Source organism: Amphiura filiformis, chromosome 9, assembly GCF_039555335.1.
Source record: "Amphiura filiformis chromosome 9, Afil_fr2py, whole genome shotgun sequence".
Lineage (NCBI taxonomy): Eukaryota > Metazoa > Echinodermata > Ophiuroidea > Amphilepidida > Amphiuridae > Amphiura > Amphiura filiformis.
Genome location: NC_092636.1, coordinates 51,886,668 through 51,912,514, shown reverse-complemented (window position 1 = coordinate 51,912,514; position 25,847 = coordinate 51,886,668). Strand labels below are relative to the sequence as shown.

Genomic DNA, 25,847 nt, shown 5'->3' with positions numbered 1-25,847 from the left:
CAGTTTCGATGAAAGTTCTAAAATTTTATTGGTTGCTTTTTTTTTGCTATTTTGGTATGACTAATCTGACTGATGAGTTTTAGCATGGTAGTTTTCCTGTAGTTTTCTCCAGGCTCACCAAACCACTTATTTGGTTGCTAAATTTGTTGGCTGACTTTCAGTGCCATTTTGACCACTTTTTGTCCCATGGAAATTGGGTGACTTTCTGTAGTTTCCTACCCCATAGAAACCAATTGGGACTCATCAATGAACAAAAAAAAAAAACCATGTTCTATGGGTGGATGGACCTTTCAAATAGGGTTGGTCTGTGTGGTGTTTATTTTTTCTTCCAGGCTAAAATTACCCTAAAATTTCACCAAAATCTGATTTGCAAACATATTCTTAAAATGTTCAGCCAAAATTGATAAATTTTAGCGCCCAAAGGGCTAATTTTAATATGATTTTAGCTAAATTTTTCCAAAAAATCTCAAACGCAAGTTCTGGGTTGGTCGGGCCTGTAGAACAGTATTGACTCAGTACACCGGTCGATCTTACCGTTTCCGATGTTGATTAAGATACTTCTTGCATCGATCCCGAGATGCGGAAAAAACCAATAGTCATTTTGTCCCACATAAATGAATAAATAACAAAAACCCCGATCCCCGGTGGACTCACCCAAAAGGTGACGTCACACCATATGATCGTCCCTTATCCTCCTTGGTCTCCGACTGACACAGACGCGTGCCTATCGATTGTTCATAGCACTGTGTATCAATTTCTCGACCAAAGGCGAGATATATACGGTTGTAGTTTCACACCTTAGGTAAAACCAAACCGGTATTGTTCGGCTGAGGATAGTTTTGACGGCATTTTCTGGCGAAAAAGTGACAAAAAACGCGATCCAAAACTTAGCTACATATCGTGCCTCCGTTTGTATACGGGACACACGAGCAATTCAAAATGGCCGCTTTCGTTGGCGCCATTCATTTTGTTTCCCACGTAAAACAACCATTGCAGCCTGTAAGTTACAATAGATGTTTGTACATACACATTGTATTTCATGTACGGTAGGTTATTGTTGCTATGTTAGGGTGATTACTCTATCGTTATGTCTTCATTACCGTCCAATAAAGACGGAGTTAATCAGATATTCATACGGTGGGGATTGGTAGGGACCGTCTGACATTTTAGTAATAAAGTTAGCCAGTCCTTACTTTTACCACTAACGTTAGCGACCAGCCTCCGTGCTCAGGTTTGCTTACTGGGCTTGAGTCGCGTGTTGGGGGTAGTGCCCCCCTTTCTCCTCGCTTCGCCTGCCCTGTCGGGCTTGCCCTTCCCTGGTGACGGAGCGGGACCCACACCCGCTCTGTTTCACCCACAGGGAGTGCTCACGATCTTCTAGATGTCTTTCTTTTGCTTAGGACTCTCCGAGTTCCAGCTTGACGATTGGGATAGGCTCCGTCATCGCCATAAGACGAAGAAGAAATCTACCAAGGGCACTGGTAAGGTCGATCGGTGGATTCTGCTGTGACAGCCCCTATGGGTCATGGCAGGTCTGCTTAAGGGGCTCGGTCCCCGGACAAGCAGGCGGTTCCTTCGGGACTGCTAAGCGCGTCCAAAGGCTCAGCAGCCAGCGAAAGCACTGACTATACGTCGGAGCAAAGTAGCAGGCAGCAGAGCGGTAACCACCAGCGAAAACCCTAGCGGGTTTTGCAGCAGGAGGATACCAGTCGACACGGTAGATTCTGCTGTGACAGCCCCTATGGGTCATGGCAGGTCTGCTTAAGGGGCTCCGTCCCCGGACAAGCAGGCGGTTCCTTCGGGACTGCTAAGCGCGTCCAAAGGCTCAGCAGCCAGCGAAAAGCACTGACTATACGTCCGGAGCAAAGTAGCAGGCAGCAGAGCGGTAACCACCAGCGAAAACCCTAGCGGTTTTGTAGCAGGAGGATACCAGTCCTCTAGCGAAAATCCTCACGGGTTTTTAGCCGGAGGACACCCGTCTGTTGCAGGCATATCTACGGGCTCAAACAGCCACAGTAGTAGCCCGCGACGGGCAGCATACAAGGTTCCCCGGGCTTGCCTGGGTTGAACCCTAGCATGCATGGGTTCAGCAGAGACGATACCGCGGCTAACGCTGTGGGTGTAGTCTTAGCAGAACCAACTGGGGTTGTCACACGGCAGCGTTCCATTGCGGGACCGCCGAGTGATACCCTGGTCCCTAGAATAGCTGCTGGCTGTCCACAGGGACTGGCTGGCGATTATTCAGGGGTTGGGCTCGCAGTCTCTCACGGGACAGCGACCCAGGTGCATTCGGTGGCAGCTACAAAGACGAGCTACGGCTTGACTTCAGTGGTAGCCGCTATGCACCCGCCATAGCTGCCGTGAGTGGTCCGCCACACACAGCGACCTTGGGCGAAGCTCTAGAGGGTACAGTAAGTAGCTTGAACAGCCTAGCTGATCAACAACCCACTTATGTCCTCGAGAGCCAGCGGAGCGTGGGTGATCCATTACCGTCAATGGGTCAATTACCCTCTCTTGATCGATCACTGTCAAATCAACAGGGCATAGCTCCATTGATTGACGCTGCCTATTCAGGTGGCGAGGTGATTGATCGGGCGTATGCACGCTCAGCTACCCGTGGTACTAGGCAAGCTCCCTCTAGCCAAGGGACAGCGGTATAGCGGGTACCCATACACACGGCTTGATCCCTTGCGGGGAACGCGGTGAGGCATGGGTACAGTGGTACACAGCCGGGAGCCCTCACGGGCACCTACGCTGGAACCACGCATACAGCGGTGCACAACCGGGAACCCTCACGGGTACCCATGCTAGTACCACCCCTGTACCACGCCAGCACACAACTTGATCCCCAAACAGGGAACGCAGTGTGGCGAGGGTACAGCGGTCCACAGTTGGGAACCCTCACGGGTACCCACGCTGATACCGCACCGGTACCGCAGCACCGCTTTAGTCGCCACAGTCTCTGTGGCAACAAGGGGAGGCGGTGCTGGTACTGCAGTACCATGGGGTTACCCTGGTGGCGGATCCTTTCAGGGTCAGCTGCCGGCTGGGTATGCCCCGTGGTACCCGCCGCAGGGTGTTTCTTCCACGCCCTAGCACCGTGGCAAGTGTCGCCTAGCGATGGCCACGCAGTACCAACATCAGCTGTTGACCAGGCCCGCCGGCATGGGGCTAACCCCGATCTTGATCAGGGTAGGCCCCGTGCGGCTAGCGCTAGGGCGGCGGCTGCGAGAGCATGCGGACCCAGTGGTGCCATGGCGGATACCTCAGGGTCTTGCGGGAGTACTCCCTCTTCTGCTGGCAGGTAGTCGGCGAGCCACACAGTGGTTATGCCTTCTTACCCGCTTTCAGATGCCCGTCCTCAGTTACCGTCATCATCGGAGCATGATCACGGATACTGTGGGCGAGGGAAAGGAGTCGGAAGCTGAGTCCGGTAGTGACATCACTACAATCTCCTTCCCCGCTGCCCCGCCGAGGGGAGCAACAGCACTGATCTTCCTCCGGACACCCCCTAAGGGGGAGTCCATGGAGGAGGACCAGGGATCCTTTCAGTAGGATGCTCAGCTGCTGCTTCCTCACAGGGGCGCCTGCACTCTCATTCCCGCAAACCTCACGGGTAGATATCGTGGGGCTGTCGAGCTCAGTAGAGCTATGACGCCGCTGCGTGCTTGCACGCTTCTCTGCGTGTAACGCGGGAGGACCACGGACCTACCTGAGGGGATCCGAGAGGGACCCAGATGTCGCAAGCGTATCACGCTCAGACAACATCTGAGCTCTTCCGCGAGGTGAGCCTATTAGCGGTGCTAACAGCTAGCCTCAACGAGAGCTCCATGGGCCTAGCCCATAGGGTGTCCACTCAGTGCCGGGGGGAGGGGCCTGCCACTCCAATCGCTCAACGCGATGGAAAGGCAGGGTCCTTTCTCTCTTTGGATGCTTCTGCGCTACGGTGGAGGACCGTGCAAAGAAGCTACCAACGGGAGCACTCTGAAGAGGTCGGAAACTGCCCTTACCATGGGTAGGAGCTCCGACTTCAGCAGGCCGTGCACCACCAACAGTACCCGAGCCCACTACCTCTGCAGCACCCATTTCTGGGAGGCGCAAGGGTAGCACAGGAACAGCTGGCAAGCCCCGAAGAAGAGCAAGCGCTCTTCCAAGGGAAGCTAGGCAGAGCATTCCTGAGGGGCTCAGCGGTTTTTCCACAGGAGGATCTCCCAGTGGACGACCGCTTATGGCTTTCACCCAGAGGTGGGAAACCATCTCTTTGAGCGCCTGGGTATGGTCAGTGGTGAGTGGGGTTACAGACTGGCAACCCAGTCTCCCCACATTCGTCTGCACATTTCAGAGGTCCACAGTAGTGCCGTCAGACGGCCCCCAGCGTCGGGCACTACTGACAGGGATCACACAGCTTCTCACGAAGCGGGCGATTGTCCCGGTGCCCCCCCCGTTCTACGGGTGATCTTGGAGCCATTGGCTCCAAGGAAGACCGGCGACAGGGAGCCCCATCCGGAACCGCAGGCTGTTGAACACGTTCTTCAGGCCCAAGAGGTTCAGAATGGGGACTCTCGCCTCGGTGCTAGCCTGCCCCATCAGGGGCATGGGAACACCATCGCTAGATCTCTCGGACGCCTATCTGCATATGCCAATCGCCTCTCAAGATCGGAGGCATCTGCGCTTCTAGGTACAGGATCAAAATGACCAGTTTTGATACCGCCATCCGCCTGTCCATCTCTCCCAGGGTGTTTAACACTCTTGGTCAGAGCGGTGGCAGCGTACCTGAAGCACAGGGGTGTCAACATCAGTTGCTACCTGGACGTTTGGCTCATATACGGACGCACTCCACTGAAGACTACGGGTCTCATGGGGTTGATAGTCCGTAGGGTGCGGGACCCTGGATTTTTTGATCAGCTCAAAAAAGTCCAGCGTGGTCCCGACGCACACACCACTATTTGTAGGGGCCCAGATCACCCTCACGGAGGGGTTCGGGTGCTCTCACCCGGCGGGTGATTTAACATGGTGCGGTGTGCCTGACTCTTGGCCGAGTCGCGGGCAAAACCCGCTGTGGCATGGATGAGGGTGGTAGGCCTAATGGCCAGTATGGTAGACCGCGTACTGTACTGCCGTTTCTACGTTAGGGCTTACCCAACTACACCTTCTAGCCTGCTTGCAGGCCCAGTCGTCACCCACTATCCCTCGCGGTTCCGTTGTCGGAGATCGCGCGAGAGGAACTCTGGTGGTGGACCCATCAGCCCAATTTGACCCAGGGTGTCAGGTTTCCTGCACCCCGGTATGTCACGTAGTGACGACCATAGCCAAACGGGGCTGGGGGTCCACATCCACGAGACTCCGTCTCGGCCTATGGGGCCATAGAGACAGGGTTTCACATCAACCTCCCTCGCTTACGAGGAGGTGATCGTGGAATCACATACCGTTGTCCTGACGGATAACACAACCGTGGTAGCCTACCCCAACAGACAAGGGGACTCCGGGCCACCACGATTGAGCCTGCATGCACGACACCTGATAGGGTGGTGCAAGTTCAGGCAGATTACGATGAGAGCGATACACATCGCGCGGGCGTCACCAGCATCCTCGCCGCACAATCTGTCACGAGGAAGGGTGTCGGGACCAGCAGAATGGTCCCTTGCTCGCAGGTCGCTCAGACGATCTTCAAGGGGATGTACCACCCTCGAAAGATCTGTTCGCAGCATCTCATCGCAATCATCCACTGCCGGTGTACTGCTCAAGGGTCGCGGACCCCAAGCATTCACTGTGGACGCTCTGTCCATAGACTGGGGAGGATGACAGCTTATGCAGTCCCTCCGATCTCACTACTCATGAGGGTGGTGGCCAAGATCGGGTGGGAGGACTGCATTGTCATTCTGCTAGCGGCAAGGCCGCTGGCACTCCCCGAGGTACCAGATCTACTCCGGATGCCCGGAGCGGAGGTACCCAGTCTATCACTAGAGCACCTGCAGTTAGCTGCATGGCCCTTACCAGGAACACGCAGCGGAGGGATACTTTTCATCAGAAGCTGTTTTTCTCATCGCCGGGCTAGACGGAAGTCTACCCTCCGTGCACGTATAGCCAGAGTCTGGCTCCATACTACGCTTGGTGCAATGAGACAAATAGCTCTCCCGCTAGAACCTCTGTGCTGCTAGTTCCGGAGTTTCTGACAGAAAAGTTCCAAGCAAGACTTCAGCGGGCCACTGGGGCCAGCTATAAGTCAGCTGTCCTCTCCATTCACCGAGGTTTCGAGGCGGTTAGACTATCATAGCCGATGGTTACCTTATTAGTCTCGCCTCGACGGTATGTTCAACGAGTGTCTCTACAAAAAGGAAAGTGATCCTCCTAAGGGATCCCAACACAGTCTTAGATTACTTTAAGGGTCACCCTTTTGACCTTCCGTCAAAAGCGACGCTTAAATACGTAACTCTCAAGATGGCTTTCCGGTTTGGCGTTGGCTTCGGGACGGCGGTGCTGAGTTGCACACGGTCTCGAGGTTAGCTTCCGTGTTCACAAACACTGGAGCGACACTGTTTCGGCGCTCTGTTCTCGTGACTACTGAACGGGCGCGTGCATACCGACATTCGTCCCTCTCCAATCCCCAGGGTTGGGCAAGGTTCGCTGAAGCCAAAGATAGGCTGGGGTGTCCGATAAGGCGCTGCAGCACTATTTCTTCCGAACACAAGCCTTGCGAGGACTCACGACCGCATTCATCACCCTTACAGCGCCTTTCGGTCCAGCCGCTGTCGCAATGGCTGGTCCAGGTGTTGGTGGGGTCCGGGGGATCGCGGGTTTCGCGTCCCACGACCCACTCGACACGAAGCTATCTCATCATCTTGGGTATACCGTTCGGTTGTCCCTTGAGGAGATCTAGCAGGCGGTGTCCCGGAAGCCACCTTCGCCTTCTCTCGATACTTCCGTTTACGTTAGTAATCAGAGACGGGCGGGAGGTTTACCGGGACATTGTTCGGCGATCATAATACGGTGGTGTACGGGTACCAGGTTTTCAGACTATACAGAATACTCAGCATGGTAAGAACCAGTGTCGCTATTCTTAACCACCAAACTTATTAAGTAAGGAGGTTTATGTCTGTGATCGCGTGGTCTTTTTGTTTCCGACCGCTGGGGAAAATATTTTCTGACCTCGCGAAACCATCGTTACCGCTCCCGATCCCTGATCAGATGCTGACCAATCTTGTACCTCCATCCGTCGGTTACTGGCTAGATCGATCGCTCAGATGTTGCCGCAAGGAGCATCGCAATCAACATCGGAACGGTAAGATCGACCGGTGTACTGAGTCTAGTCCCAAACAGAAATGTTTGGTAGACTCATAACCGATGCGATCTTACCTTTCCGATGTTGATTATCCCAGACCCCGCCACCCCTACAAGTTTGGTCCGAGTAGGGGATCCCAAGTCGGATAAGGGACGATCATATGGTGTGACGTCACCTGTTGGGTGGTCCACAGGGGGATCGGGGGGCTTTTGTTATTTATTCATTTATGTGGGACAAAATGACTATTGGTTTTTTCCGCATCTCGGGATCGATGCAAGAAGTATCTTAATCAACATCGGAAAGGTAAGATCGCACCGGTTATGAGTCTACCAAACATTTCTGTTTGGGACTAGTTTTTTTGTCGCCTAATGGAGTTGGCACTCTACATGTATTTATGCTGTTATTCTGACTAAGTATGCACTCTTATTTTGACTTTTTTGGTACTTGTCAGTCACCGTTAATTACCATTTATGTTGTGTGCTTTAAAAAAAAGTATCAATAAGGTTATGCTATATTGTATTAAAGCAAGTGTTGTAAGATTTTGGTAACAACATTAGTTAGCATACAGTGTACTCTTACATGTACTGTTATTTACCTTGGTCAGTAATAATAATCAGGACTTTACATTGTATTATTTATTTTCAATCAATACCCAATCAATATAAAATGCTGTAAGCATAAGTTAGCACAAAGCAAATTTAGCAGACAAAATATTGATGATTAGATTTTCGTATGTCAGGCAACCTCATGAACAATGTAAACTTGACGTCATTGAAGCGAGTTGATTTGTCACATACAACTTATTGAGGTGTCAAAATTTCTTTATGCCTGCTGCCAGCCTGATGCTGTGAACACATTTGAACATGGAATCATGTGAACTTGCATGAAAATTTAACCAATTCCAAACTGTGCAAGTACTTTAATTTTGTACGGTATTTAATTTGCCAAATTTCATGCAGAGTTTTGCAAATTGAAATTTATACAAAATAGGTATTTTGACAAGTTTGAAAGTAACATGGAATTTTTGATTTGCAAAATTAAATGAAGGACATAAATTTGTCAGTTGTTTTACAATGGTGTACTTGTAAGTTTTAACACACTCTATGCACTAGATATAAAATGTGAACAGGTGTACAGTAGTGTGTATCTGTATAACCAAGTGAATTAATGTTGTCTTATTAATTTGAGAATTATTGAACGCAGACATAAAATGAATCTCACATTTCGCAACTTCTAATCGGCATCAAAGGAACAAAGCATTTTATATTGCGACTCTATTTCTATTAAAAGCTCTTTGGTATCAAGGCAGAGGTATCAAGGGGCAGTATATTGAGCACAACTGTCAAATACAAGCAAGGTACATTTTAATGGGGTTTTAAAAGTTTTGTGGAATACAAAGATTTAATTGGGTTTAAAAGTTTTATGGAATACGTACATATAGTTTCTTTGTAAGGCCACATCAAATTTATGTAAAATCAGCATTGTTAGTAGTTTTTGGTCTTTATGCTTGAGGAAAACAAGGAGGTGCTTTTATCACAAAAAGATGTGAAAGTGATCCTTGTTCTCTAAAACTTATTTAGCAGTATAAAGTTTTCCTAAAGCATTCCAAAATCTTAAAAGTTTTGAAAAATTAAAAAAATAATCTTACTAATCCTAGAAATTAAAATTATAAAAACTTTTAAAGTCTTTGCCCAGTTTTTGCTGTTGTTGGTTTATGTGGATGGTTTATGTGTATGTGGTATGTCAAGAGTCTAACAAGAAATTGTAATTCATCCCCACTCAAGGTACTTAATTACCAGTATCTGACTGTCATTAACGAACTTTCTCCTGGCATTTAGGGATATAAAGAAATCCAATACTTTAAACCTTCCTATCAGGACAAGTATATTAGTCTTACCTGACGATCATGACAGTTAAATTGCTACTATTGATGTGAAAATTTCAGGTCAAGGATTGAGTATTGATAATTGCAATCATGGTAGAATTCCATGTGCACAATTTGTGCACTGAGTTTAAATTTACATCTATAATATTGTGCATTATGCATTAGATAGAATACAATGTATATAATTTAGGACATTGTAGTGACGTCTGCAACCATCTGTCTGTGCTGCAAAATGGGTGAATAACACACTCCAAAGGAGTGAGAAGAATGAAAATAACTCCTAATAAAAATTCCCTCTAAAAGGGAAAGCCAGCCTCAATGTAGAAGAGGTCTTGTAATTAGTTTTGGTCAATGTGAAAGGCATTTTTAGGATCACGACTTACTACATCCATGTTACATGACAGTCCACCAAACCATCAACGGTGAGAAGATGTAAACTGAAACTGCAGAAAACATTAACTCCTAATCTCCTGTCAACTCTTTAATTCATTATTGTTCATTATTATTAATTCATTATTGTTCTCTAAATTGTTCTGTTCTGGTTTTATTTGTCTTTTCAGCTTTTTACCCACGATATTTCAATTTCCAATCACTCCTAAAAAGAGTGAAAATGACTCCTCCTATTGAGTGAAAACCACTCTTTTAAAGTATCACAGAAGGGACATTATTAGAAAAAGAGTGATTTTTACTCTTTTGGTGTGATTGTCACTCTTCTCACTCTTTTGGAGAGCGAGTTTTCACTCTTTTACATACATGTAGAGGGAATTAGAGGGAAACTTACGTATCCATGTTTTCTCCATTTAGCCCAGCCATTGGTGTTATAAACTGTGCATGAATTCTCATAGTTACCGTAAACGTTCACCTAATGGCGCACATGTGCTCCTTTGCCTCTGAAAATCCCAATAAGAATTAAGGGTACATGCCGTTATTTGCTGGTGGGATTTTTATGGGAGGGCACTTTTAGATTGTGTCCGTATTATAAACACTAAATACTGATCTGTATCAATATGTTGCCACATTTCCAAAATATCCATCTTGAAAGATCTGGGCGAACGCTTACGGTATTGGGAGATAAAGGACTTTGAGGTGAAACTTTGTGGGGTTGCTATAAACTGTTCTCTTTACACCTCAGGCCATGTAGCCACTATATATATATCTGGATTCAAATATCTATAGCCGTGTTCAGACGGGCTTTGGGGTAAGTTCGTGTTAAGCTAACACGAAGCTACCTCTGAGGTAGCTTCGTGTTAGCGCCCGTCTGAACAAGTATCGTGTTAACTACCTCGAAGCTTAACACGGAATATTTACCACAGAGAAATCTCTGTGGTAGCGCGCTAACACGAACCGATCGTTCCGTGTTAGTGCCCGTATGAACAAGATTCCGGGGTAAGCTCCGGGGTAAGCTTGACCTTATGGATACAACACTTACAATTTCGCAGTATTTTAAATTTCTGTAGCATAAATTCACAATAATTTATCTCCGTTTCTCACCGAGAATGAACATGAACGAAAAAAACAAACTAACAAAACAAAACATTAAACTGGTCAAAAGAAGAAACGGAAGAGCTGATAAGTGTCTTGAAAGACAAAGAAATTGAGTGGAGAAGAAAATAACAGCTAAAAACATGTGTAGGATGCATAATTGCCCTGAAACATCGGCTTCCACAGTGTACTTGCAGTATAGCAAACGGCCCTATAACTTCCAGGAAATTCCTATATTTACCACGAAGTAAAGACCGAGCCGTGCAGCTAACACGGAGTGCTTAGAGTTAAAGACCACGAGGAAGGATCGTGTGGACAAGTATCCGTGTTAAGTTATGACCTTGCACTACCTCCGTGTTACGGTAACACGGAGGTAAGCTCCCGTGTGATCATGCCTTATGATGTTTGATGTTAAGTTTGTAATGGAAAGTAACTTGATTCTTTCTCTATTTTTCTTGATTCTAGTCACAACACCAAGACATCTCATTGGTTACCGCCACCAACCAGCTGGTCTGATAAAGCCGACTTGCCGTATGGATGGGAAGGTGCTATGGATAAGAATGGAAAACCTTATTACATCAAGTAGGTGCATGTGGGTTGTGCCCCACCCCATGAGATGGTTTGCTAACTCACTCCCCCCCCCAAAAAAAGGCCCAACCCCCCCTAAAACCACCCCACCAAAAGAAAACAAATTTCAACCACCCAACCCTGTTCTACGGGCGGACGGACCTTTCAAGTAGGATCGGGACACTAAAATTATCCTAAAATTTCACAAAAATCTGAAAACAAATCTGCAAATATACCGTACTGACGCGAGTATAGTCCCACCTTCGAGTAAAGTCCCACCCCCAAATTTTCGAAAAATTTCAGAAATTTTTTTTAGGTCAACCATGAATGATCCTAGCATTTAGGTCTAGGTCCAGGGACCCTACAAAACCGAAAAAATAAAAAATGTTCACCCAAAAACGGGGTGGGACTATACTCGCGTCAGTACGGTATTTCCTAAAAATGTTCAGCCAAAATTAATCAATTTTGGTCCCCAAACAGCTGATTTTACATGATTTAGCAAAATTAAAAAGAAATCCCCAAAATGCAAATTCTGGGTCGGTTGGGCACGTAGAACAGGGTTTTTTGTCGCCTAAACACAAAATTATGCCTTTACTGATTTTGGGCAAAAATAGTGTAAAATCGAAAATTAGCTTGGTAAACACAAAATTTCACCTTAACAATTGGGCTAAAATAGTGAACAATCTGTGCTTCGCACACAGTTTATCACATCCAAAATGTTGCCCAATGCCCACCAGGAATTCTTTATCTTCACATCAGACAACTTACAAAGGATTTTTACAAGACCACACTGACCAATTCATAAAAATGCAAAATTCCTTTCTTTTATGTCAAAAGGTTGTCAAGGCAAAGCAGTTCCACCAGAGGCATTTTGTTAAATTAAAAGGAAGACAGAGATGGGATTCTTCCTCTGATTAGAGGAATCCCTCCATTTTGAGTTTTTCTTCCCTGTACAAAAGTATAGGAGATTAATTAGTTTTCTTCCTTTTTGGTGCTTTTCCTCTTCTTTTTTTTTTGATTGAACCTCTGTCTCATGTATGGGAAGAAATTAGATATGTCAATCCCTTTCCGATCAAAGTCTAATGGCTTTTTTTCAAAGCAAAAAACTGCTTATGACATCGGGTATGTGGCAATGCACTCAATGCAGAGATCATGAAGTCATTTCATCTTTGTAAATCAATCTCAAAGTCCAATTTGCAGTTTAACACTTTCTGTGTGTCCACGGTGACAGGTTAAAATGGTGCAATTTATACCAAATTATTATTGGTGACAGCCATTGGTTTAAAACATATGAAAAAGTGTGGACATTATTTTCTGAATAACAGGGTGTGAGAGTTGCTCTTTTTAGCTGATTTCCTCTTTTTTTGTTGCCAAAATTGACGCCTTTTCTTTTATTTTCAGCCTATATTTGGTGTTTTTAGCCCGATTTTACGTGTTCTTCAGCGTTTTTAGTAATTTCCCTCTTTTTTGGTCTGTGGCCTCTCATGCCCCTGGAATAATTTCCAGAATACAATTTATCATATTTTTCATTCTAAAAAATGGAAAAAATGTGCTTGTTTACTATCCTCCCCATTTTACTCAAACCATGAGGCAGAAAATATATGCTTCAGCAGTTCCAATTTCCTGGACCTAATATTCTTGCAGTTTCCCTATAATTTTCATATAAGCTATAAATCAAAGGATATCTGTAATATAATTTGATCAGCGCGTATAACATGGCCAGAAGTATCACAAATTATTAATTTGAAGTCCATACTCTATCTACTTTATTTTTATACGCACAAAATAGATCAGATAGGCCAACTACAGTAAGCCAAAAAATTAAGGTACCAGTTACGTTCACCCCCTGTATATCCTAAAGAAAGGCAGATATGTAATAATTGGAACCAACAGCCAATAGCTACATCTTTTAGCTCGAATTTAAGACCTCATTTGTTGACATTGTTTAAAAAATAAAGACACAACGATCCAAAAACCCAAGGAAGATGCTAATTTAAAAGTTGCAGTTTGCCACATTGCATGCCCTATTGATTTGTACCCAAAGCGTTTGCGAACAAGATAACTAGCGCTGTGCTTTCATTGATTAGCACGAAAAACGAGCGACGTGCTTTCATTGATTAGAACACAAAAGTGCCAACTTTTTATTTTGTATCTTCATCAGGTTTTGGTCTACCGTTTCTTTAATTCTCAACCAATTTCAACAAATAAGGTCTTGAATTAGAGCTAAAGAGTACAGGCATCAACTGCTTGTTTTTATTTAGGATATACAGGGGTGAACACAACTGGTACCTTAATTTTTTGGCTTACTGTATATCACTCTTAACATGGGTCTACATTCGGCATAGTGGTAAAAGCCTAACACTTCCCACCAATTATAAGCTGATCAAACTATAGCTGCCTTAAACATTTGACAGTTGACCTTATCGGTAAATTCCATAACCTTTTGCGGGTAGACCTCAGATGTCAGCTCGCCGATGCGCACATCAGTACTGCGCACTTCATGGCTTTGAAATGCGCCGTAACGATGTTCGCTGAACGATGTGCACTACAGTGTGACGTGAAATGACCAAAAAGGCCAATTTCTTCATTTCTATATTTTGTACATATGACTGCTGGCAGCTATTGCAGATGAGGCCTTTGGCACCAACCCCTCAATAATATTTCACGCTACCCTCTGGGTGTTTGGTAGAGGAGGCACCGAATCCAAGGGATTCTGACTTGAAACCCTGGGGGAGGGGGTTGCAGGTATACGGGTATGTGCTACTGTTTTGAGGTACCTTTTCAGCGATTTTGGTATAATGATGGGTGGGTTTTCAGTGGAGACCAATGCACCCATTGGGCAAAAGTGTCCTTAACTGCGCTCAATTCGGGCAAATTTGGGTGCTTTTTGTGAAAAATTGGCACACTGATGGGTGGAAAAAACAGCAAATATTAGGTATGGAGAAAGTTGGCATCTGAAAGTCTGCGTAGCACATCCCCGTACAAAATTTTTCGAAGATCCCCTCGGGTATTGAAACTGCAAAGAGGTAATCCAATTAGAAATGAGAAGGGTCTTAGAAAACTGATTTAGAGCCATGGGCATAGATCCCAGGGATGGGGAATGAATGAGTACCCCCCCCAATGGTCCATACAATCCCCCCACGTTAATGCTTATATGTGGGTTTCTGACCAAATTAACTTCATATTTGGCTATTTTAGCCTAAAAAGTATTCATTTTTGCACTTTTTGTGCCCATTTGTTCCAATTTTGCACTATATTTCACCATTTTTAGCTTCAATGTGGAAAAGAAATTGGCATGCGATAAACTTATTCTGTTGCCATAAGGTGCTAGATTCACTATATTTCAAGAATTTTTTTCCAACCCACCACCCAATGTCAAAAAGAAATCTACTCCAGTGTTCAGAACAGATGTCTATATCCCAACCTCTACATCATGTCACAAAGTATTGTGGCTATTAAAGCACTTTCTCTATTTGTACTTTCTGTAACAGGATACAAGAAAAGTATTAGACGATGAGGTGAAATGACAGACATTATATCTTAATAGGTCCTAAGTGATATTCCAGGGATGTTATCATTCAGTATATCACATCTCAACCCAGGACTGAACAGATTGATCATTCGATACTGTCAAGCTCTCTACACAGCAAGATGCTTCTATGGGTAAACCACTAGGGGACCCATTACCACCATGATAGGTCAGGGGAACCTCGTTTCTGGAAATGATCTGATGTATAAACAGGCAAACTAAACAGCAGAAGTGTGTCAGTAATGTGTGTAGACCAACAAGAAGGGTCTTACTTGGGGAAATTATGAGGGCTAAACCAAATTTGATGTCAATCATAAAAACCACAGAATGAGGTAACACAAGAGTCCCCCACCCTACTAAATAATCTATATTTCAATGCTGTCCTGTTTCCTTAATTGTGTGACTGAAATAGCAAACTTTTTGTCTCTAATATCAGATCTGATACAATTTTTCCAACACCCATATGTTAGTCCTTCTATTTTGCCAAGACACTCTCCAAGAATTCACCTGTAGCACCACATTTGACACACAATGTCAAATCTGCCACGTGACCGCAGCAATCATTTCCTATTGTGAATAACAGCCATTGAGTCTCAAATTTGTGTGTGTTTTATTTTTTTATTTCAGTCATATAACTAGTACAACAACTCGTGAAGATCCATTTGAAATTGAAGATGTCCCTCCAGTGGAGAGAGATGTGGTTCTCGCCAGAGATTCTGTGCTTGGGTTTGGCTTTATCGCTGGTAGTGAGAAACCTGTTGTCATTCGCTCTGTAACAGAAGGTATATGATGATAAAAAGTTGTTTGTTTGTTTCCTTGTTTGTTTGTTTGCTTGTTTGCTTGCTTGCTTGCTTGCTTGCTTGCTTGCTTGCTTCAGTCTCCGCTTAGGTTTGGCATTCCAGTCAGCCATGAGAAACATGATTATTTTTTCTGATCTAGAAGATAGAGGTAATGTATATTTGTTTGCTTGTATGTAAGCTCTATAAATACATCCAACTGCAAGGAAAATATATCCATCCTATGTGGCCTGAACACATTCCAAAGTACTGCATAGTATGCAGAGTATGCAGAAGTGCAATTATACACTATCAATACACTCCATGTATTTTTGTGCTATTGTTTTGATTGCTTGCTATGTACATGTAGAAGTGTATGAAATGTAGATACAGCAAAAGCAGTTATTTTTTACAAATTGCTGTAAATTTGACAAAGATGTAAAAATTGACAGCTTTGCATTTGCCTTCATAAAAGTAACAAAGAAGCTTTTACAATACTGAAAAGTGATCAAATTTCAATAATATTATATTCATATTTTTACAGACCAATTTCATACAGTAAATAACATGCCCTTTATGCCAATATCGATTATAGCAGTTTTTGTGATTACGATCTGTCACTGATATCAAACTCAGGCTCAAAATGCAATCAAATTGTTGTATATCTAACAAAAATTGTGACAGCACCAAAATAACATGGTGATCACTTCTTTCTTCCACGTTTGACAGAGCGTTTGTGGTCACAATTAGCAGATAATTAACTTAGAGAGGGAGATGACCACGTAGTTGGTCGTCACATCGAGGAAAGGAAAAGGTCACTTCCAAAAAGGTTTATATAACAGTGTTTGCTCCATTTCTACAGAGTATGTTGGAAAAATTAATTGGAAACTCGCTCCTGTACTTAGCAGTAATGATACTGGTACAGTTATTAAAATTCATTGTCAAAAAAATCAGTATATATTGGATATTTGTTGCATGATTGAGCAAAATAAGTGTTGTGTTGCCATGGTCACCTTGTAATTTTAAATTTCACCAGTTTCTGCAACTTGATCATATCTGGAGAATTATTAGAAGTCCTATTGAATCAAAATGTCAGCCTATTTCAGCATGTGTAAACATAAGGCTAAAAAAAGCACACATTTTACCACATTTCATTTTTTTATTTGAGAAATCCAGAAAAATGATATTTTCAAGCAAAAAATGATGACTAAGATAACTTTGTGGTTTACAAGTAATATGAAATCACTTAATATCTTATGTAAATCAGTCTATAATTTTCCTAAAACTATCAATTTTCATATCTATTATACTCTGCACTGAGTAATTTGAGGCATATTGTTATCGTTACCATACGTTATGATTCTAAAAATTAAAGACAAAATGCATTTAGCATAAATTAGGTCTTCAGGCACCCACAGGAGTCAAATTTGTTGACACCATGTTGGCCTAAATGTTCAAAAATGTTACCAAGAAACTAAAGATAAAAATGAAACAAGTTACATTTGTAATTGACTAATTTTGCAAATTAATCTAAAATGTTGCCTGCTTCCTTGTTGCATTATTACTTCAACACAACTCACACAAGCTGGTAATTTGAAGGGTACATTAATTAGTTTAATTAGTATGCGACTTGCAACAATTAGTAATTAATATCATTATACATGTGTCATGCAATACAATTGCTTCATTTTCAATTCACTGGCTTGAAGCCGGCATATCACCTTGACATTACAAGTTTTCAAATACTGTCATGGTACCTGTGAAGTTCAAACTTTTTTCTGATATGAACTGTATAAACCAGTTAATTGGTAGTAAGATGTTGTTGAAAATGGAAAAATGCTCCATAATAAAACTAAGCGATGGTGTTCATGTGGAAATAAATGCATTCGATCATCATCTTAACTCAGCCCGCTATTTCAATTTGAACTCAATATTTGATAAACGGTTGCTATGTAAGTGTTAATATAAAATGCTTCTCCTATGATTTAATAATTGCGCTTATAAAGTGCAGTTAAATTGATATTTTGCTCAATATTGGGAATCCATATGTTGTAATGAAAAGAGTAAAAATGTTGCAAGGATATGAATCAATTTGAATGTCAACTTTTAATGAAAGGAATGTGAAACTTACAAGTAAAGTCATTTTGCAAATAAATTTTTTTTAAAGAAATGTTTGATTACAATATAAAAAATAATGTAAGTGGGTGTTATAAAAGAATGTGTATATTCATGAAATTTGTGAAAGAAATTTAACACAGCATTTAAGTGTTACATTATAATATGTGACGCGTCATGTCAAAAGGAGACACTTTTGGGCAGGATCATAAATGGAGAAATAGCCAAAAATCTCCCCAGTGTGATTTTTTCACTATTTGAATTTGTTGCGAATTTGTAATGTTATTAATGTTAAAAATATTGTCTGATAGTTTCAGACCGGAATATAACTGGCATCTTGTTTTTTTTGAGATATTTTTCGAGGTAATTCCTACTCTCAACATTGTCAATAATAATTTTAAAGGCTGATATCTCAATTTCCAATTTTATAATACCATAACTTACGAACTCACTATATTCGCTTAGGAATGTCTGATTTCATTGCGGTAAATGGCGTTGTGGAGCAAAATATCTCCATATTTCAAATATGTAAAAACCTCAAAATTGATAACCTGCCCAAAAGTGTCTCCTTTTGACATGACACGTCACATATGTCCTTTAGCATTTCTGGTTTACAATTTTGTAAACCAAAAAGGTATACTTTGATGGTTTTGGATTTCCAAAATTATGGTCTTAAAAATGGCAAGCATGTCAGAATTGACTTAACCCCCTATAATGATCCTTGTGTTGGGCTTTGTAAACATATTCACTCAGTGAATGGACCTTTGAGGTATGTCACAGTATAGGCTATTTATACCTGTGGCCAAATACAAGTATCAGGAATCCACCAAATAAGGGGTATATGGTATCTTCATTGAAATGCCCCAGGTGCTTTGCATTTCCAAAAGGGGGCATTTATTAGATGAAAGAGTGCATAATGAGATTTTCTTCCAATTTGTCCTTCACTTTTAAGCTATTCCGAAACCAGGCCCATAACCAGGATTTATTGGGAGGGGGGCTGATTTTGAAAAAGTCGACCTTTTTCCAAAATTTGGACCTTTTTGGACTAGGTCGGATTTTTTAAAAGTGGAGTTTGTTTCGCCAAATTTGGACCTTTTTTAACCAAAAAAGCATAAAAAACCCTTTTGTTTTGCTCGCTACACTTGCAAATGGGATTTTTTGGATCAAAAAAGGGGACTTATTGGGGGAGGGGGCATCCACTCCCCCTGGTTACAGCCCCCAGCCCCCCTGGTTACAGACCCGTCCGAAACTATCAAAAACATGTGATACTTTCAAGAGAATCACTTCTAGTTCCTTTAAGTTGGCGCATGTGAGATGCTTGCATTGTCAGGGAAAGGGTAACAATCATTTGCGCAGTGTTGTGAATCCATGAAATGTGACTATGAATAATAGTTTTGAGTCCTAGCGGATTTAATCATGTGCGGCAAAAATGAAAAAGGAGAATTTATGATTTTCTAGGCTTATTAACCAGGATGTCCTTTTACATGTTGTGACATGTATGATTGCTGTCTAAAAGTGGCATGAATAGAACTTAATGAAAAACAAAGTTCTAATTTTTTTCCATCCTAATGGGAATGTTTTTCTGTAATGTGATTTACACACGTGGGTGGAAGGTGGGAGTTATATAGATGATGAGAGGGAGGAGGAAGCACGTTCGAGATGATGAGAAAGAGAGATAAACAGTAAAGTGAGAAATTTAAAATAAAATGAGTTAGAGAAAGAGAAAGGCAGATATCTCAAAACAAGGTGCCTCTTTGGGACTCTGGTATAATAGCCCCCTGTTGTAGGTCAGTTTTGTTTTTAAATTGGGTAATTTGGAATATACCTTTGAAGTGGTGCCAAAATTTTAATTTTTTTTATTTGAAATTTTGTAAAAATTGTGCTAAAAATTGGCCAAAAATCAGGGCCACAAGTATAAAAATGGATACATTTTCCTGAAAAATATGGATTTTCTTGCAGATTCTCAGAGGCACATCCCCATCCAAATCAAACTTGAATACATCCCTACCCTCCATTTGCAAAAAATATAAAGTACAGATGTAGAAATGCGAAATGTGTACTTTCAAATGCTAGTACAGCTGGTAAGAAGGAATGTATGTCTGTTATTAAGATAGGGATTAGTCCCAAACAGTACCATCTTGGATATGTTTGTGTTACTCATTCCAATAAGAGTACAGACTTGATTGCATTTGTGTGTATTATGTGTTGTGCTGTTGGCAGTGCTAACTGCTATGTGAGCAAACCTATGTAATGCTCAAAGTTGAAGACACAAATTATCGTTCGATCTCAGGCTTTTACTGATAAATGCCTAGAGGTACACAATTTTAGTCTCCATTCGTGACAATCCAATGTCGGATTTACCATAGCATTAAACACAGGGCAAATCTGAGTAGGGAAACTTTGGCATAATCTCTGGTTATCACTAACTCTAAAAGAGCAAATTCCACGTACCAGTATAGAAAAGCATCGTAGGCCTCTTGAAAAGTAAGCTTACATAAATTGATATGAAGCACGTACCTATCAAGTGGCACTATCTGATATACCAAGTAACCGTATCAGAGACCCTTGAGATAAGATGCCAGTCTTTTTATAATTATGTGATTTGATATTTGCTCTTATCATTAGCCCATCATTTCTGTGATGTAAGTGACTTCTTTTCTCCTTTGATACTGAACTGTGTATACATTGACCCATGAGACAAGCCTATTTCCAGCTGAAATTTTCAAATTGCTTTGCCAAATGGTGAAGATAGATTGTAGATTTTTTAAATCTGAATACAGCAGTAGTTTGAGGTAGGCCAATTAGGTGGTAATATACAGGAACAAAATTAATTAAGATAATTCTGAGTAGTTTTAGTTCTCTTTTGTTCAGAAACCAAAAATCAAGAGATTAAAATAGGATCTGATCTTGTCTGAAATCATAAGGAGGGGAAGGGCGCCCTCACAGCTGATGGTTGCGCCATAAGGGGGAGGGGCGCCCTCACAGCTGATGGTTGCGCCACAAGAATTACCAGTTCTTCTGTGTAGCATTAGCATCTTCACTTTTTATTTCTCCTTTTCCACATTCATAAATAAACCGATTCTGCATGTTTGGAATTAATGTTTTTGCATCAAGCACACAAAAATTGTCTTTCATCAGTGAGAGTGAGAATGCGGCAGTCAATCAAGTCATGTAACTCTGCATGTGTTTTAATCTTACTAATGGAAATGCCCTCTCTCAATTTGTTATGCTACATATATTTTAGTACTTGTCAGTCTCTATAGATTTTCTTTCTATTTTCTTCATTCTTAGGTGGGCCATCCATTGGGAAGCTGCTTCCAGGTGACAAGATCTTGAAGATAAATGGTGAAGATGTGTCTAAAAAGGAAGGACAGTTCATCATTGAAAGAATAAGGTGACAATCAAAACACACTTTACCATCAAAATGCAGATTTTAGTATCAGATGAAAGTTCATATTTTTCTCATAATCCTAGTGACATTTTAGGCCTGATATATGTTTCGTTTGAATAAAAACATGGTAGTTTGGTGGTGTCCCACCCAAAGTTATGTACTGTTGTATGGGTCACTGATACACATGTTGGCTTCTAGAAACCACACTGCTGGAGCAATTTACCCCCCCAAAAAAAATTCATGAAAGCCCAACAAGGTCCACTTTGCGAGTGTTTCAAGCAAACAAAACAAGGTATTTTAAAGTGTTTTTTTTGGTTAAAAGGGTCCAAATTTGAACTCCTGGCTACTCTGCATCTAATTAAGTTTAATGAAAAATATTTTTAATGATTTTCACATCATATCCAAAAAATATAAAATATCCAAGAAATTTCATGTAATTCACAATGTTTGTTTTAAAGAACTTAAAATATCTGGATTATAACCATGATAATGTAAGCTGAATGTGGAAACACAGCAAATGATTTGGACTATGGTAAAGTGCTATATCAATATGTGTTGTCATTTATTGCAAGTCTGGGTGTAATCAGGCTCATATTATTGAGCAAATTGTGTGCAAATTTCAACAGTTATGCAACCTAAAAGCTGTTATATATTGCTTTTAGGCACTTTCGTTAGAGCACTCTGCAAATATGTCATCATCATAATAAAGTTTTATTACTTATATTCAGTGTGTGCACTTGCATGTTGCAAAGCGACAGACACATAATTACAGATAATAGTTATTTTTTACAGAAAATGTATTATGGTTTGGAAAAAAAATATATATTCTTTATCTAGACCTAGCTGGTAAATTATAATAAACAATTGAGTATCATGTCCAGATTTTGAATTTATAAATGGCTGGAAGCAGTTCAAGTGTTCAAGTTTAATATTTCAACCCAACACACATATAATTCTGTTATTTGAATTTGCAAATAAATTGATGATTTCAACAAATTAACATATACATAATATAAATTGCTCACTTCGTTTTGACAAAAATGAATTTGTAATTTTTGATAATTGCAGATAAAATGCCCTGCCATTGCTGTTTTAAAAAGTGAAAGGCTCATATAATCCTGATTGCAAATAAGCGTTCATGATCATCAATCACATAGCTAGTGATGGTTGCAGAGCATTAAGCTGAACTTATTATTACCCCCATTGATGAGAGCGACTAGTGATTGGTACCAATTTGATCAATGAGGTAGTACGCTTTCCCCAACCCAAACTAACAGCATTTTACTTCATTGGCTAGAAACCCATCACTCATAGTATAAATTCAGCTTATAGCCTTATGTAAATTGGGTAAATCAATTAACAGAATCAGAAAAACAAATTGAAATCAAGTCATGCATGCACTCTAATGATTAGTTATATTGTTTTTTCCTATTATTTGTCTTAGACAATCTCAGGAGTTGATACGTCTGACAGTAATTCAACCGTACATCGATAAAACCGGACTCAAGTCTTCCTTTTTAAGTGCTACCAAGAAACAGAAATTAAAAGCCAAGCCTACCAGGGTTAGATTTGCTGAGAATGAGAGTATTGCAACTATATCACCAGTAAGTGGAATTGCGAATATATACATGAGCCTCATGAATATTTATGTAATGGCTAGTATAATGTTAAGGTTGGCTGAGAATGAGAATTTCAACTATAATCACCAGTAAGTGCAAATAATAATGATCATCATGAATATTTATAAATGTAAATGGCTATTATAGTATAATGTTGAATCCTATCTACTTAAGTATGGATGCATCTGGACCCATGTTCGGGCTTGATAATAGAATATAAATGATATCAGGAAAGGCCAACTCCATCATGTTTGCATGTTGCACATAGAGATAGAAGGGAAAATAGTGCAATCTCTGCATTGCATCACCATGCCATCTGCAAACTTTGATTTTAGTGTTACTATAAACCATGAAATGTTTGCATACATGAAAATTGTTATGCATACCAGCAAAAATGAATGCAATGATGTAAAAATCAAAATTGAAATATGATAATGACAGGTTCCCCCTCCCACTTAAACTTCTATTGTATAGGAAAACTACCGGTTATAATTCATTGTATCTTAGTAACTACATACACTAATTCAATTATGATGCACTGTACAGCAAAATGGCGAGTTGAAAATGTGTCAATTGATAGCGTATAAGTCTAATATAATATGGTTAACATTGGTCTCATTTTTACTTGATCCTGTTACATACTGTGCTATTCTAGTTGAAGTCCATACACCCTGTATGGGAGGCATGACCTTAGACCTAATATTCCACACAGGGAGTGTGAATTCCAAATTGGGGTTACCTGAATGGGTGACTACATTTGATATCTGCACTCCCTGTGTGGGAAATTAAGGTCAGGTCTTCCATATGGGGTGTATGGATATTATCTGGAATTGTGTCTCGATCATGATAATGACTAGATGACAGAATGGGAGTTTAGGAAAAAGGTTGGGTGTGGCAAAATGTATGTCTTCATTGACAACATGTATTGATTGATTGATTGATTGGTATTGTGATACTTTTTCATTCTTTTCCAAACCCTTGACATTTTATTTCAGGGGAACCTTTTTCCATAAACTTTGTTTGCAATTGACCCAACACTACATGTTGGTAGTGTTGGCAAATTTTGTCCTCCCACAACTGTAAAATCACTGGTGTGTGACCATTAATAAGGAGTCAGTAGCTATTTTTGTGAGCTGAGTGAAAATGCAGTTGCGCAAAGTCAATTTAAATCAAAGCAACAAGAAAATCCCATGTTTGACCACTTTATTTATAGTAATTGAAAATCTTGGTCTTCCACATGGCCACCTGGATATGGCCACCGTTCCTCTCTATGCAGATTTCAACTCTCCTCAATGTGGCATTCACACCATGTCTTATGAGAGGTCTGTCCTTCTTGGATGTCAACTTGTGCAATTATGTGTCTCTGGAGTTCATCAAGGTCTGCAGGAGGACTTTTGAAAACCCTTGATTTCAGATAGCCCCACAAGAAGAAATCCATAGGTGTAAGATCAGGAGATCCTAGTGGACTTTCCACTTGGTGCTTCAAAGCAATCACACGATGGCCAAACGATTCTGCAAAGCTGATTCTGCACATTTCGAATATCCCAACAGGGCCTCAAGTTACTAGTAGCATCCCCGTGCACTGATTTTGCCATCATTCATGTCTTAATAAGTGTTAATCAGAAGTTGTGAATATATTGTCCTTGATACTTGATTCATGAGTATTGCACTTGCCAATGGCAAGTCTATATAACATAAACACCTGGTAGTGATATACCTTACAGCAATTTGTCTGCACATAGACAGACCATAGACTATGGACAGACTCATTCTTTAGTAGGTTCCTGATCTACATGCCACCTGAAAGATCAATTATAAGTTGTTATTTCCATCAAGATTTCACCCCTAAATTGGGCTATTGTAGTTAAAATCCATACACCCTCATTTGAAGACACGACCTTAATCTTCCATCTAGGGAGTATATGAATATCAAATGGGGTTACCTGAATGGTGATGTCACTTCATTTGAAATCTACCCCCAGTATGTGGGAGATTAAGGTCATGTTTTCCACAGGGGGTGTATGAATTTCAATTGGAATAGCATTCTGAATACCTTGTCTATAATAATTGATGTGTTATACAGTGGCTAGCCAGTGGCAATTTTTGAAGGAAAAAAAAATAATCTGCAAGTTGTTACTTTCTTGTGTATTAGTTGTTTGTCATAAATAATATATAGGTATTGACTTAACTAGAGGACATTTTATAATTGGCCTTGGCATAGTAGATAGCAATTAGTCACATGCTACATGTAGGCCTGCACAAGAATCATCTCCTGTGGGTGGGTTAAGGAAGTTGGAGACTGTGAACTTGTCCTTGACAATATGTTATTGTTTCATAACAAGAATCAATGTGGCTATTCTTCTTAACAAATGCCTTTACTATTCAGGATACCATCACAGACCCTCCACTCCACTTTCATCATTTTTAATGCCTTTATGCTACTAACTGTCCGTTTCAGCTTGTGAGAGTGATTTCTCAGAACTACTAAGGTGTGTGGTAGTGTGACTTGGTTTAGGGGTGGCAATTGGTCTTCAAATTCCATTGCATTTTTATTACAAAATATGGTATAGCATATTCAACCCATCATTGGATATTTTTCCAACAAATCCATGCTGCCGGTCAATCATCTGTCAGTCATGCATAGCGTGATATACATGATCACCAGGTAGCCTGGATTTGTTTGAAAAACATCCAACGTTGGGTTGAATATGCTATAATTAAGTAGCTCATTTGTATAAATCAAAACTTGTGAGCATGATTTCTCTGAAATGGTAATGCATATGGTAGCAAAACTTGGTGGAATTAAGCATATGGGCCTCTTCATCTGCTGAAATATTCAAAGCTGTCACTACCCCAGTGGCCTCTTCCCTGGGCTGCCTCTCTCACTCACCATACACCTCTATTGCGACTCTTTCTTAATCATATTTTTGAAGAAGATTGACTCGGTCCCATTTGCTTTGATTTGGCATTGTTATAGGTTTCAATATCATACTTGTCATTTAGTTTACTCAAGGTTGTAACTGAATAGGCATGTTTTTGGGCCAAATTTGAGGTAAAAGGGAATATTATTAGTCTTTTGCCAAATGAAAGGATGGGATGTAACTTGCTTGATTCAAGTGCATGTAAAAATTCTTAGCTTATCAGCAGAGATACATATTTGTGGATGAATGTTCTTAATGTTCAATCAGGCAACATTGCTGTCAC

The 25,847-nt window shown here is 41.3% G+C and overlaps 1 protein-coding gene across 1 annotated transcript in view; it reads left to right on the top strand.

Moving 5' to 3' along the window:
- Positions 1 to 25,847, top strand: part of LOC140161139 (uncharacterized) — a 78,704-nt gene that overhangs the window by 24,840 nt on the left and 28,017 nt on the right. The window contains exons 3-6 of the mRNA XM_072184570.1: positions 11,112 to 11,228; positions 15,370 to 15,524; positions 20,925 to 21,027; positions 22,469 to 22,628. Of these exons, the coding sequence (XP_072040671.1) occupies positions 11,112 to 11,228; positions 15,370 to 15,524; positions 20,925 to 21,027; positions 22,469 to 22,628 (535 nt within the window). The remainder of the gene's footprint in view (positions 1 to 11,111; positions 11,229 to 15,369; positions 15,525 to 20,924; positions 21,028 to 22,468; positions 22,629 to 25,847) is intronic.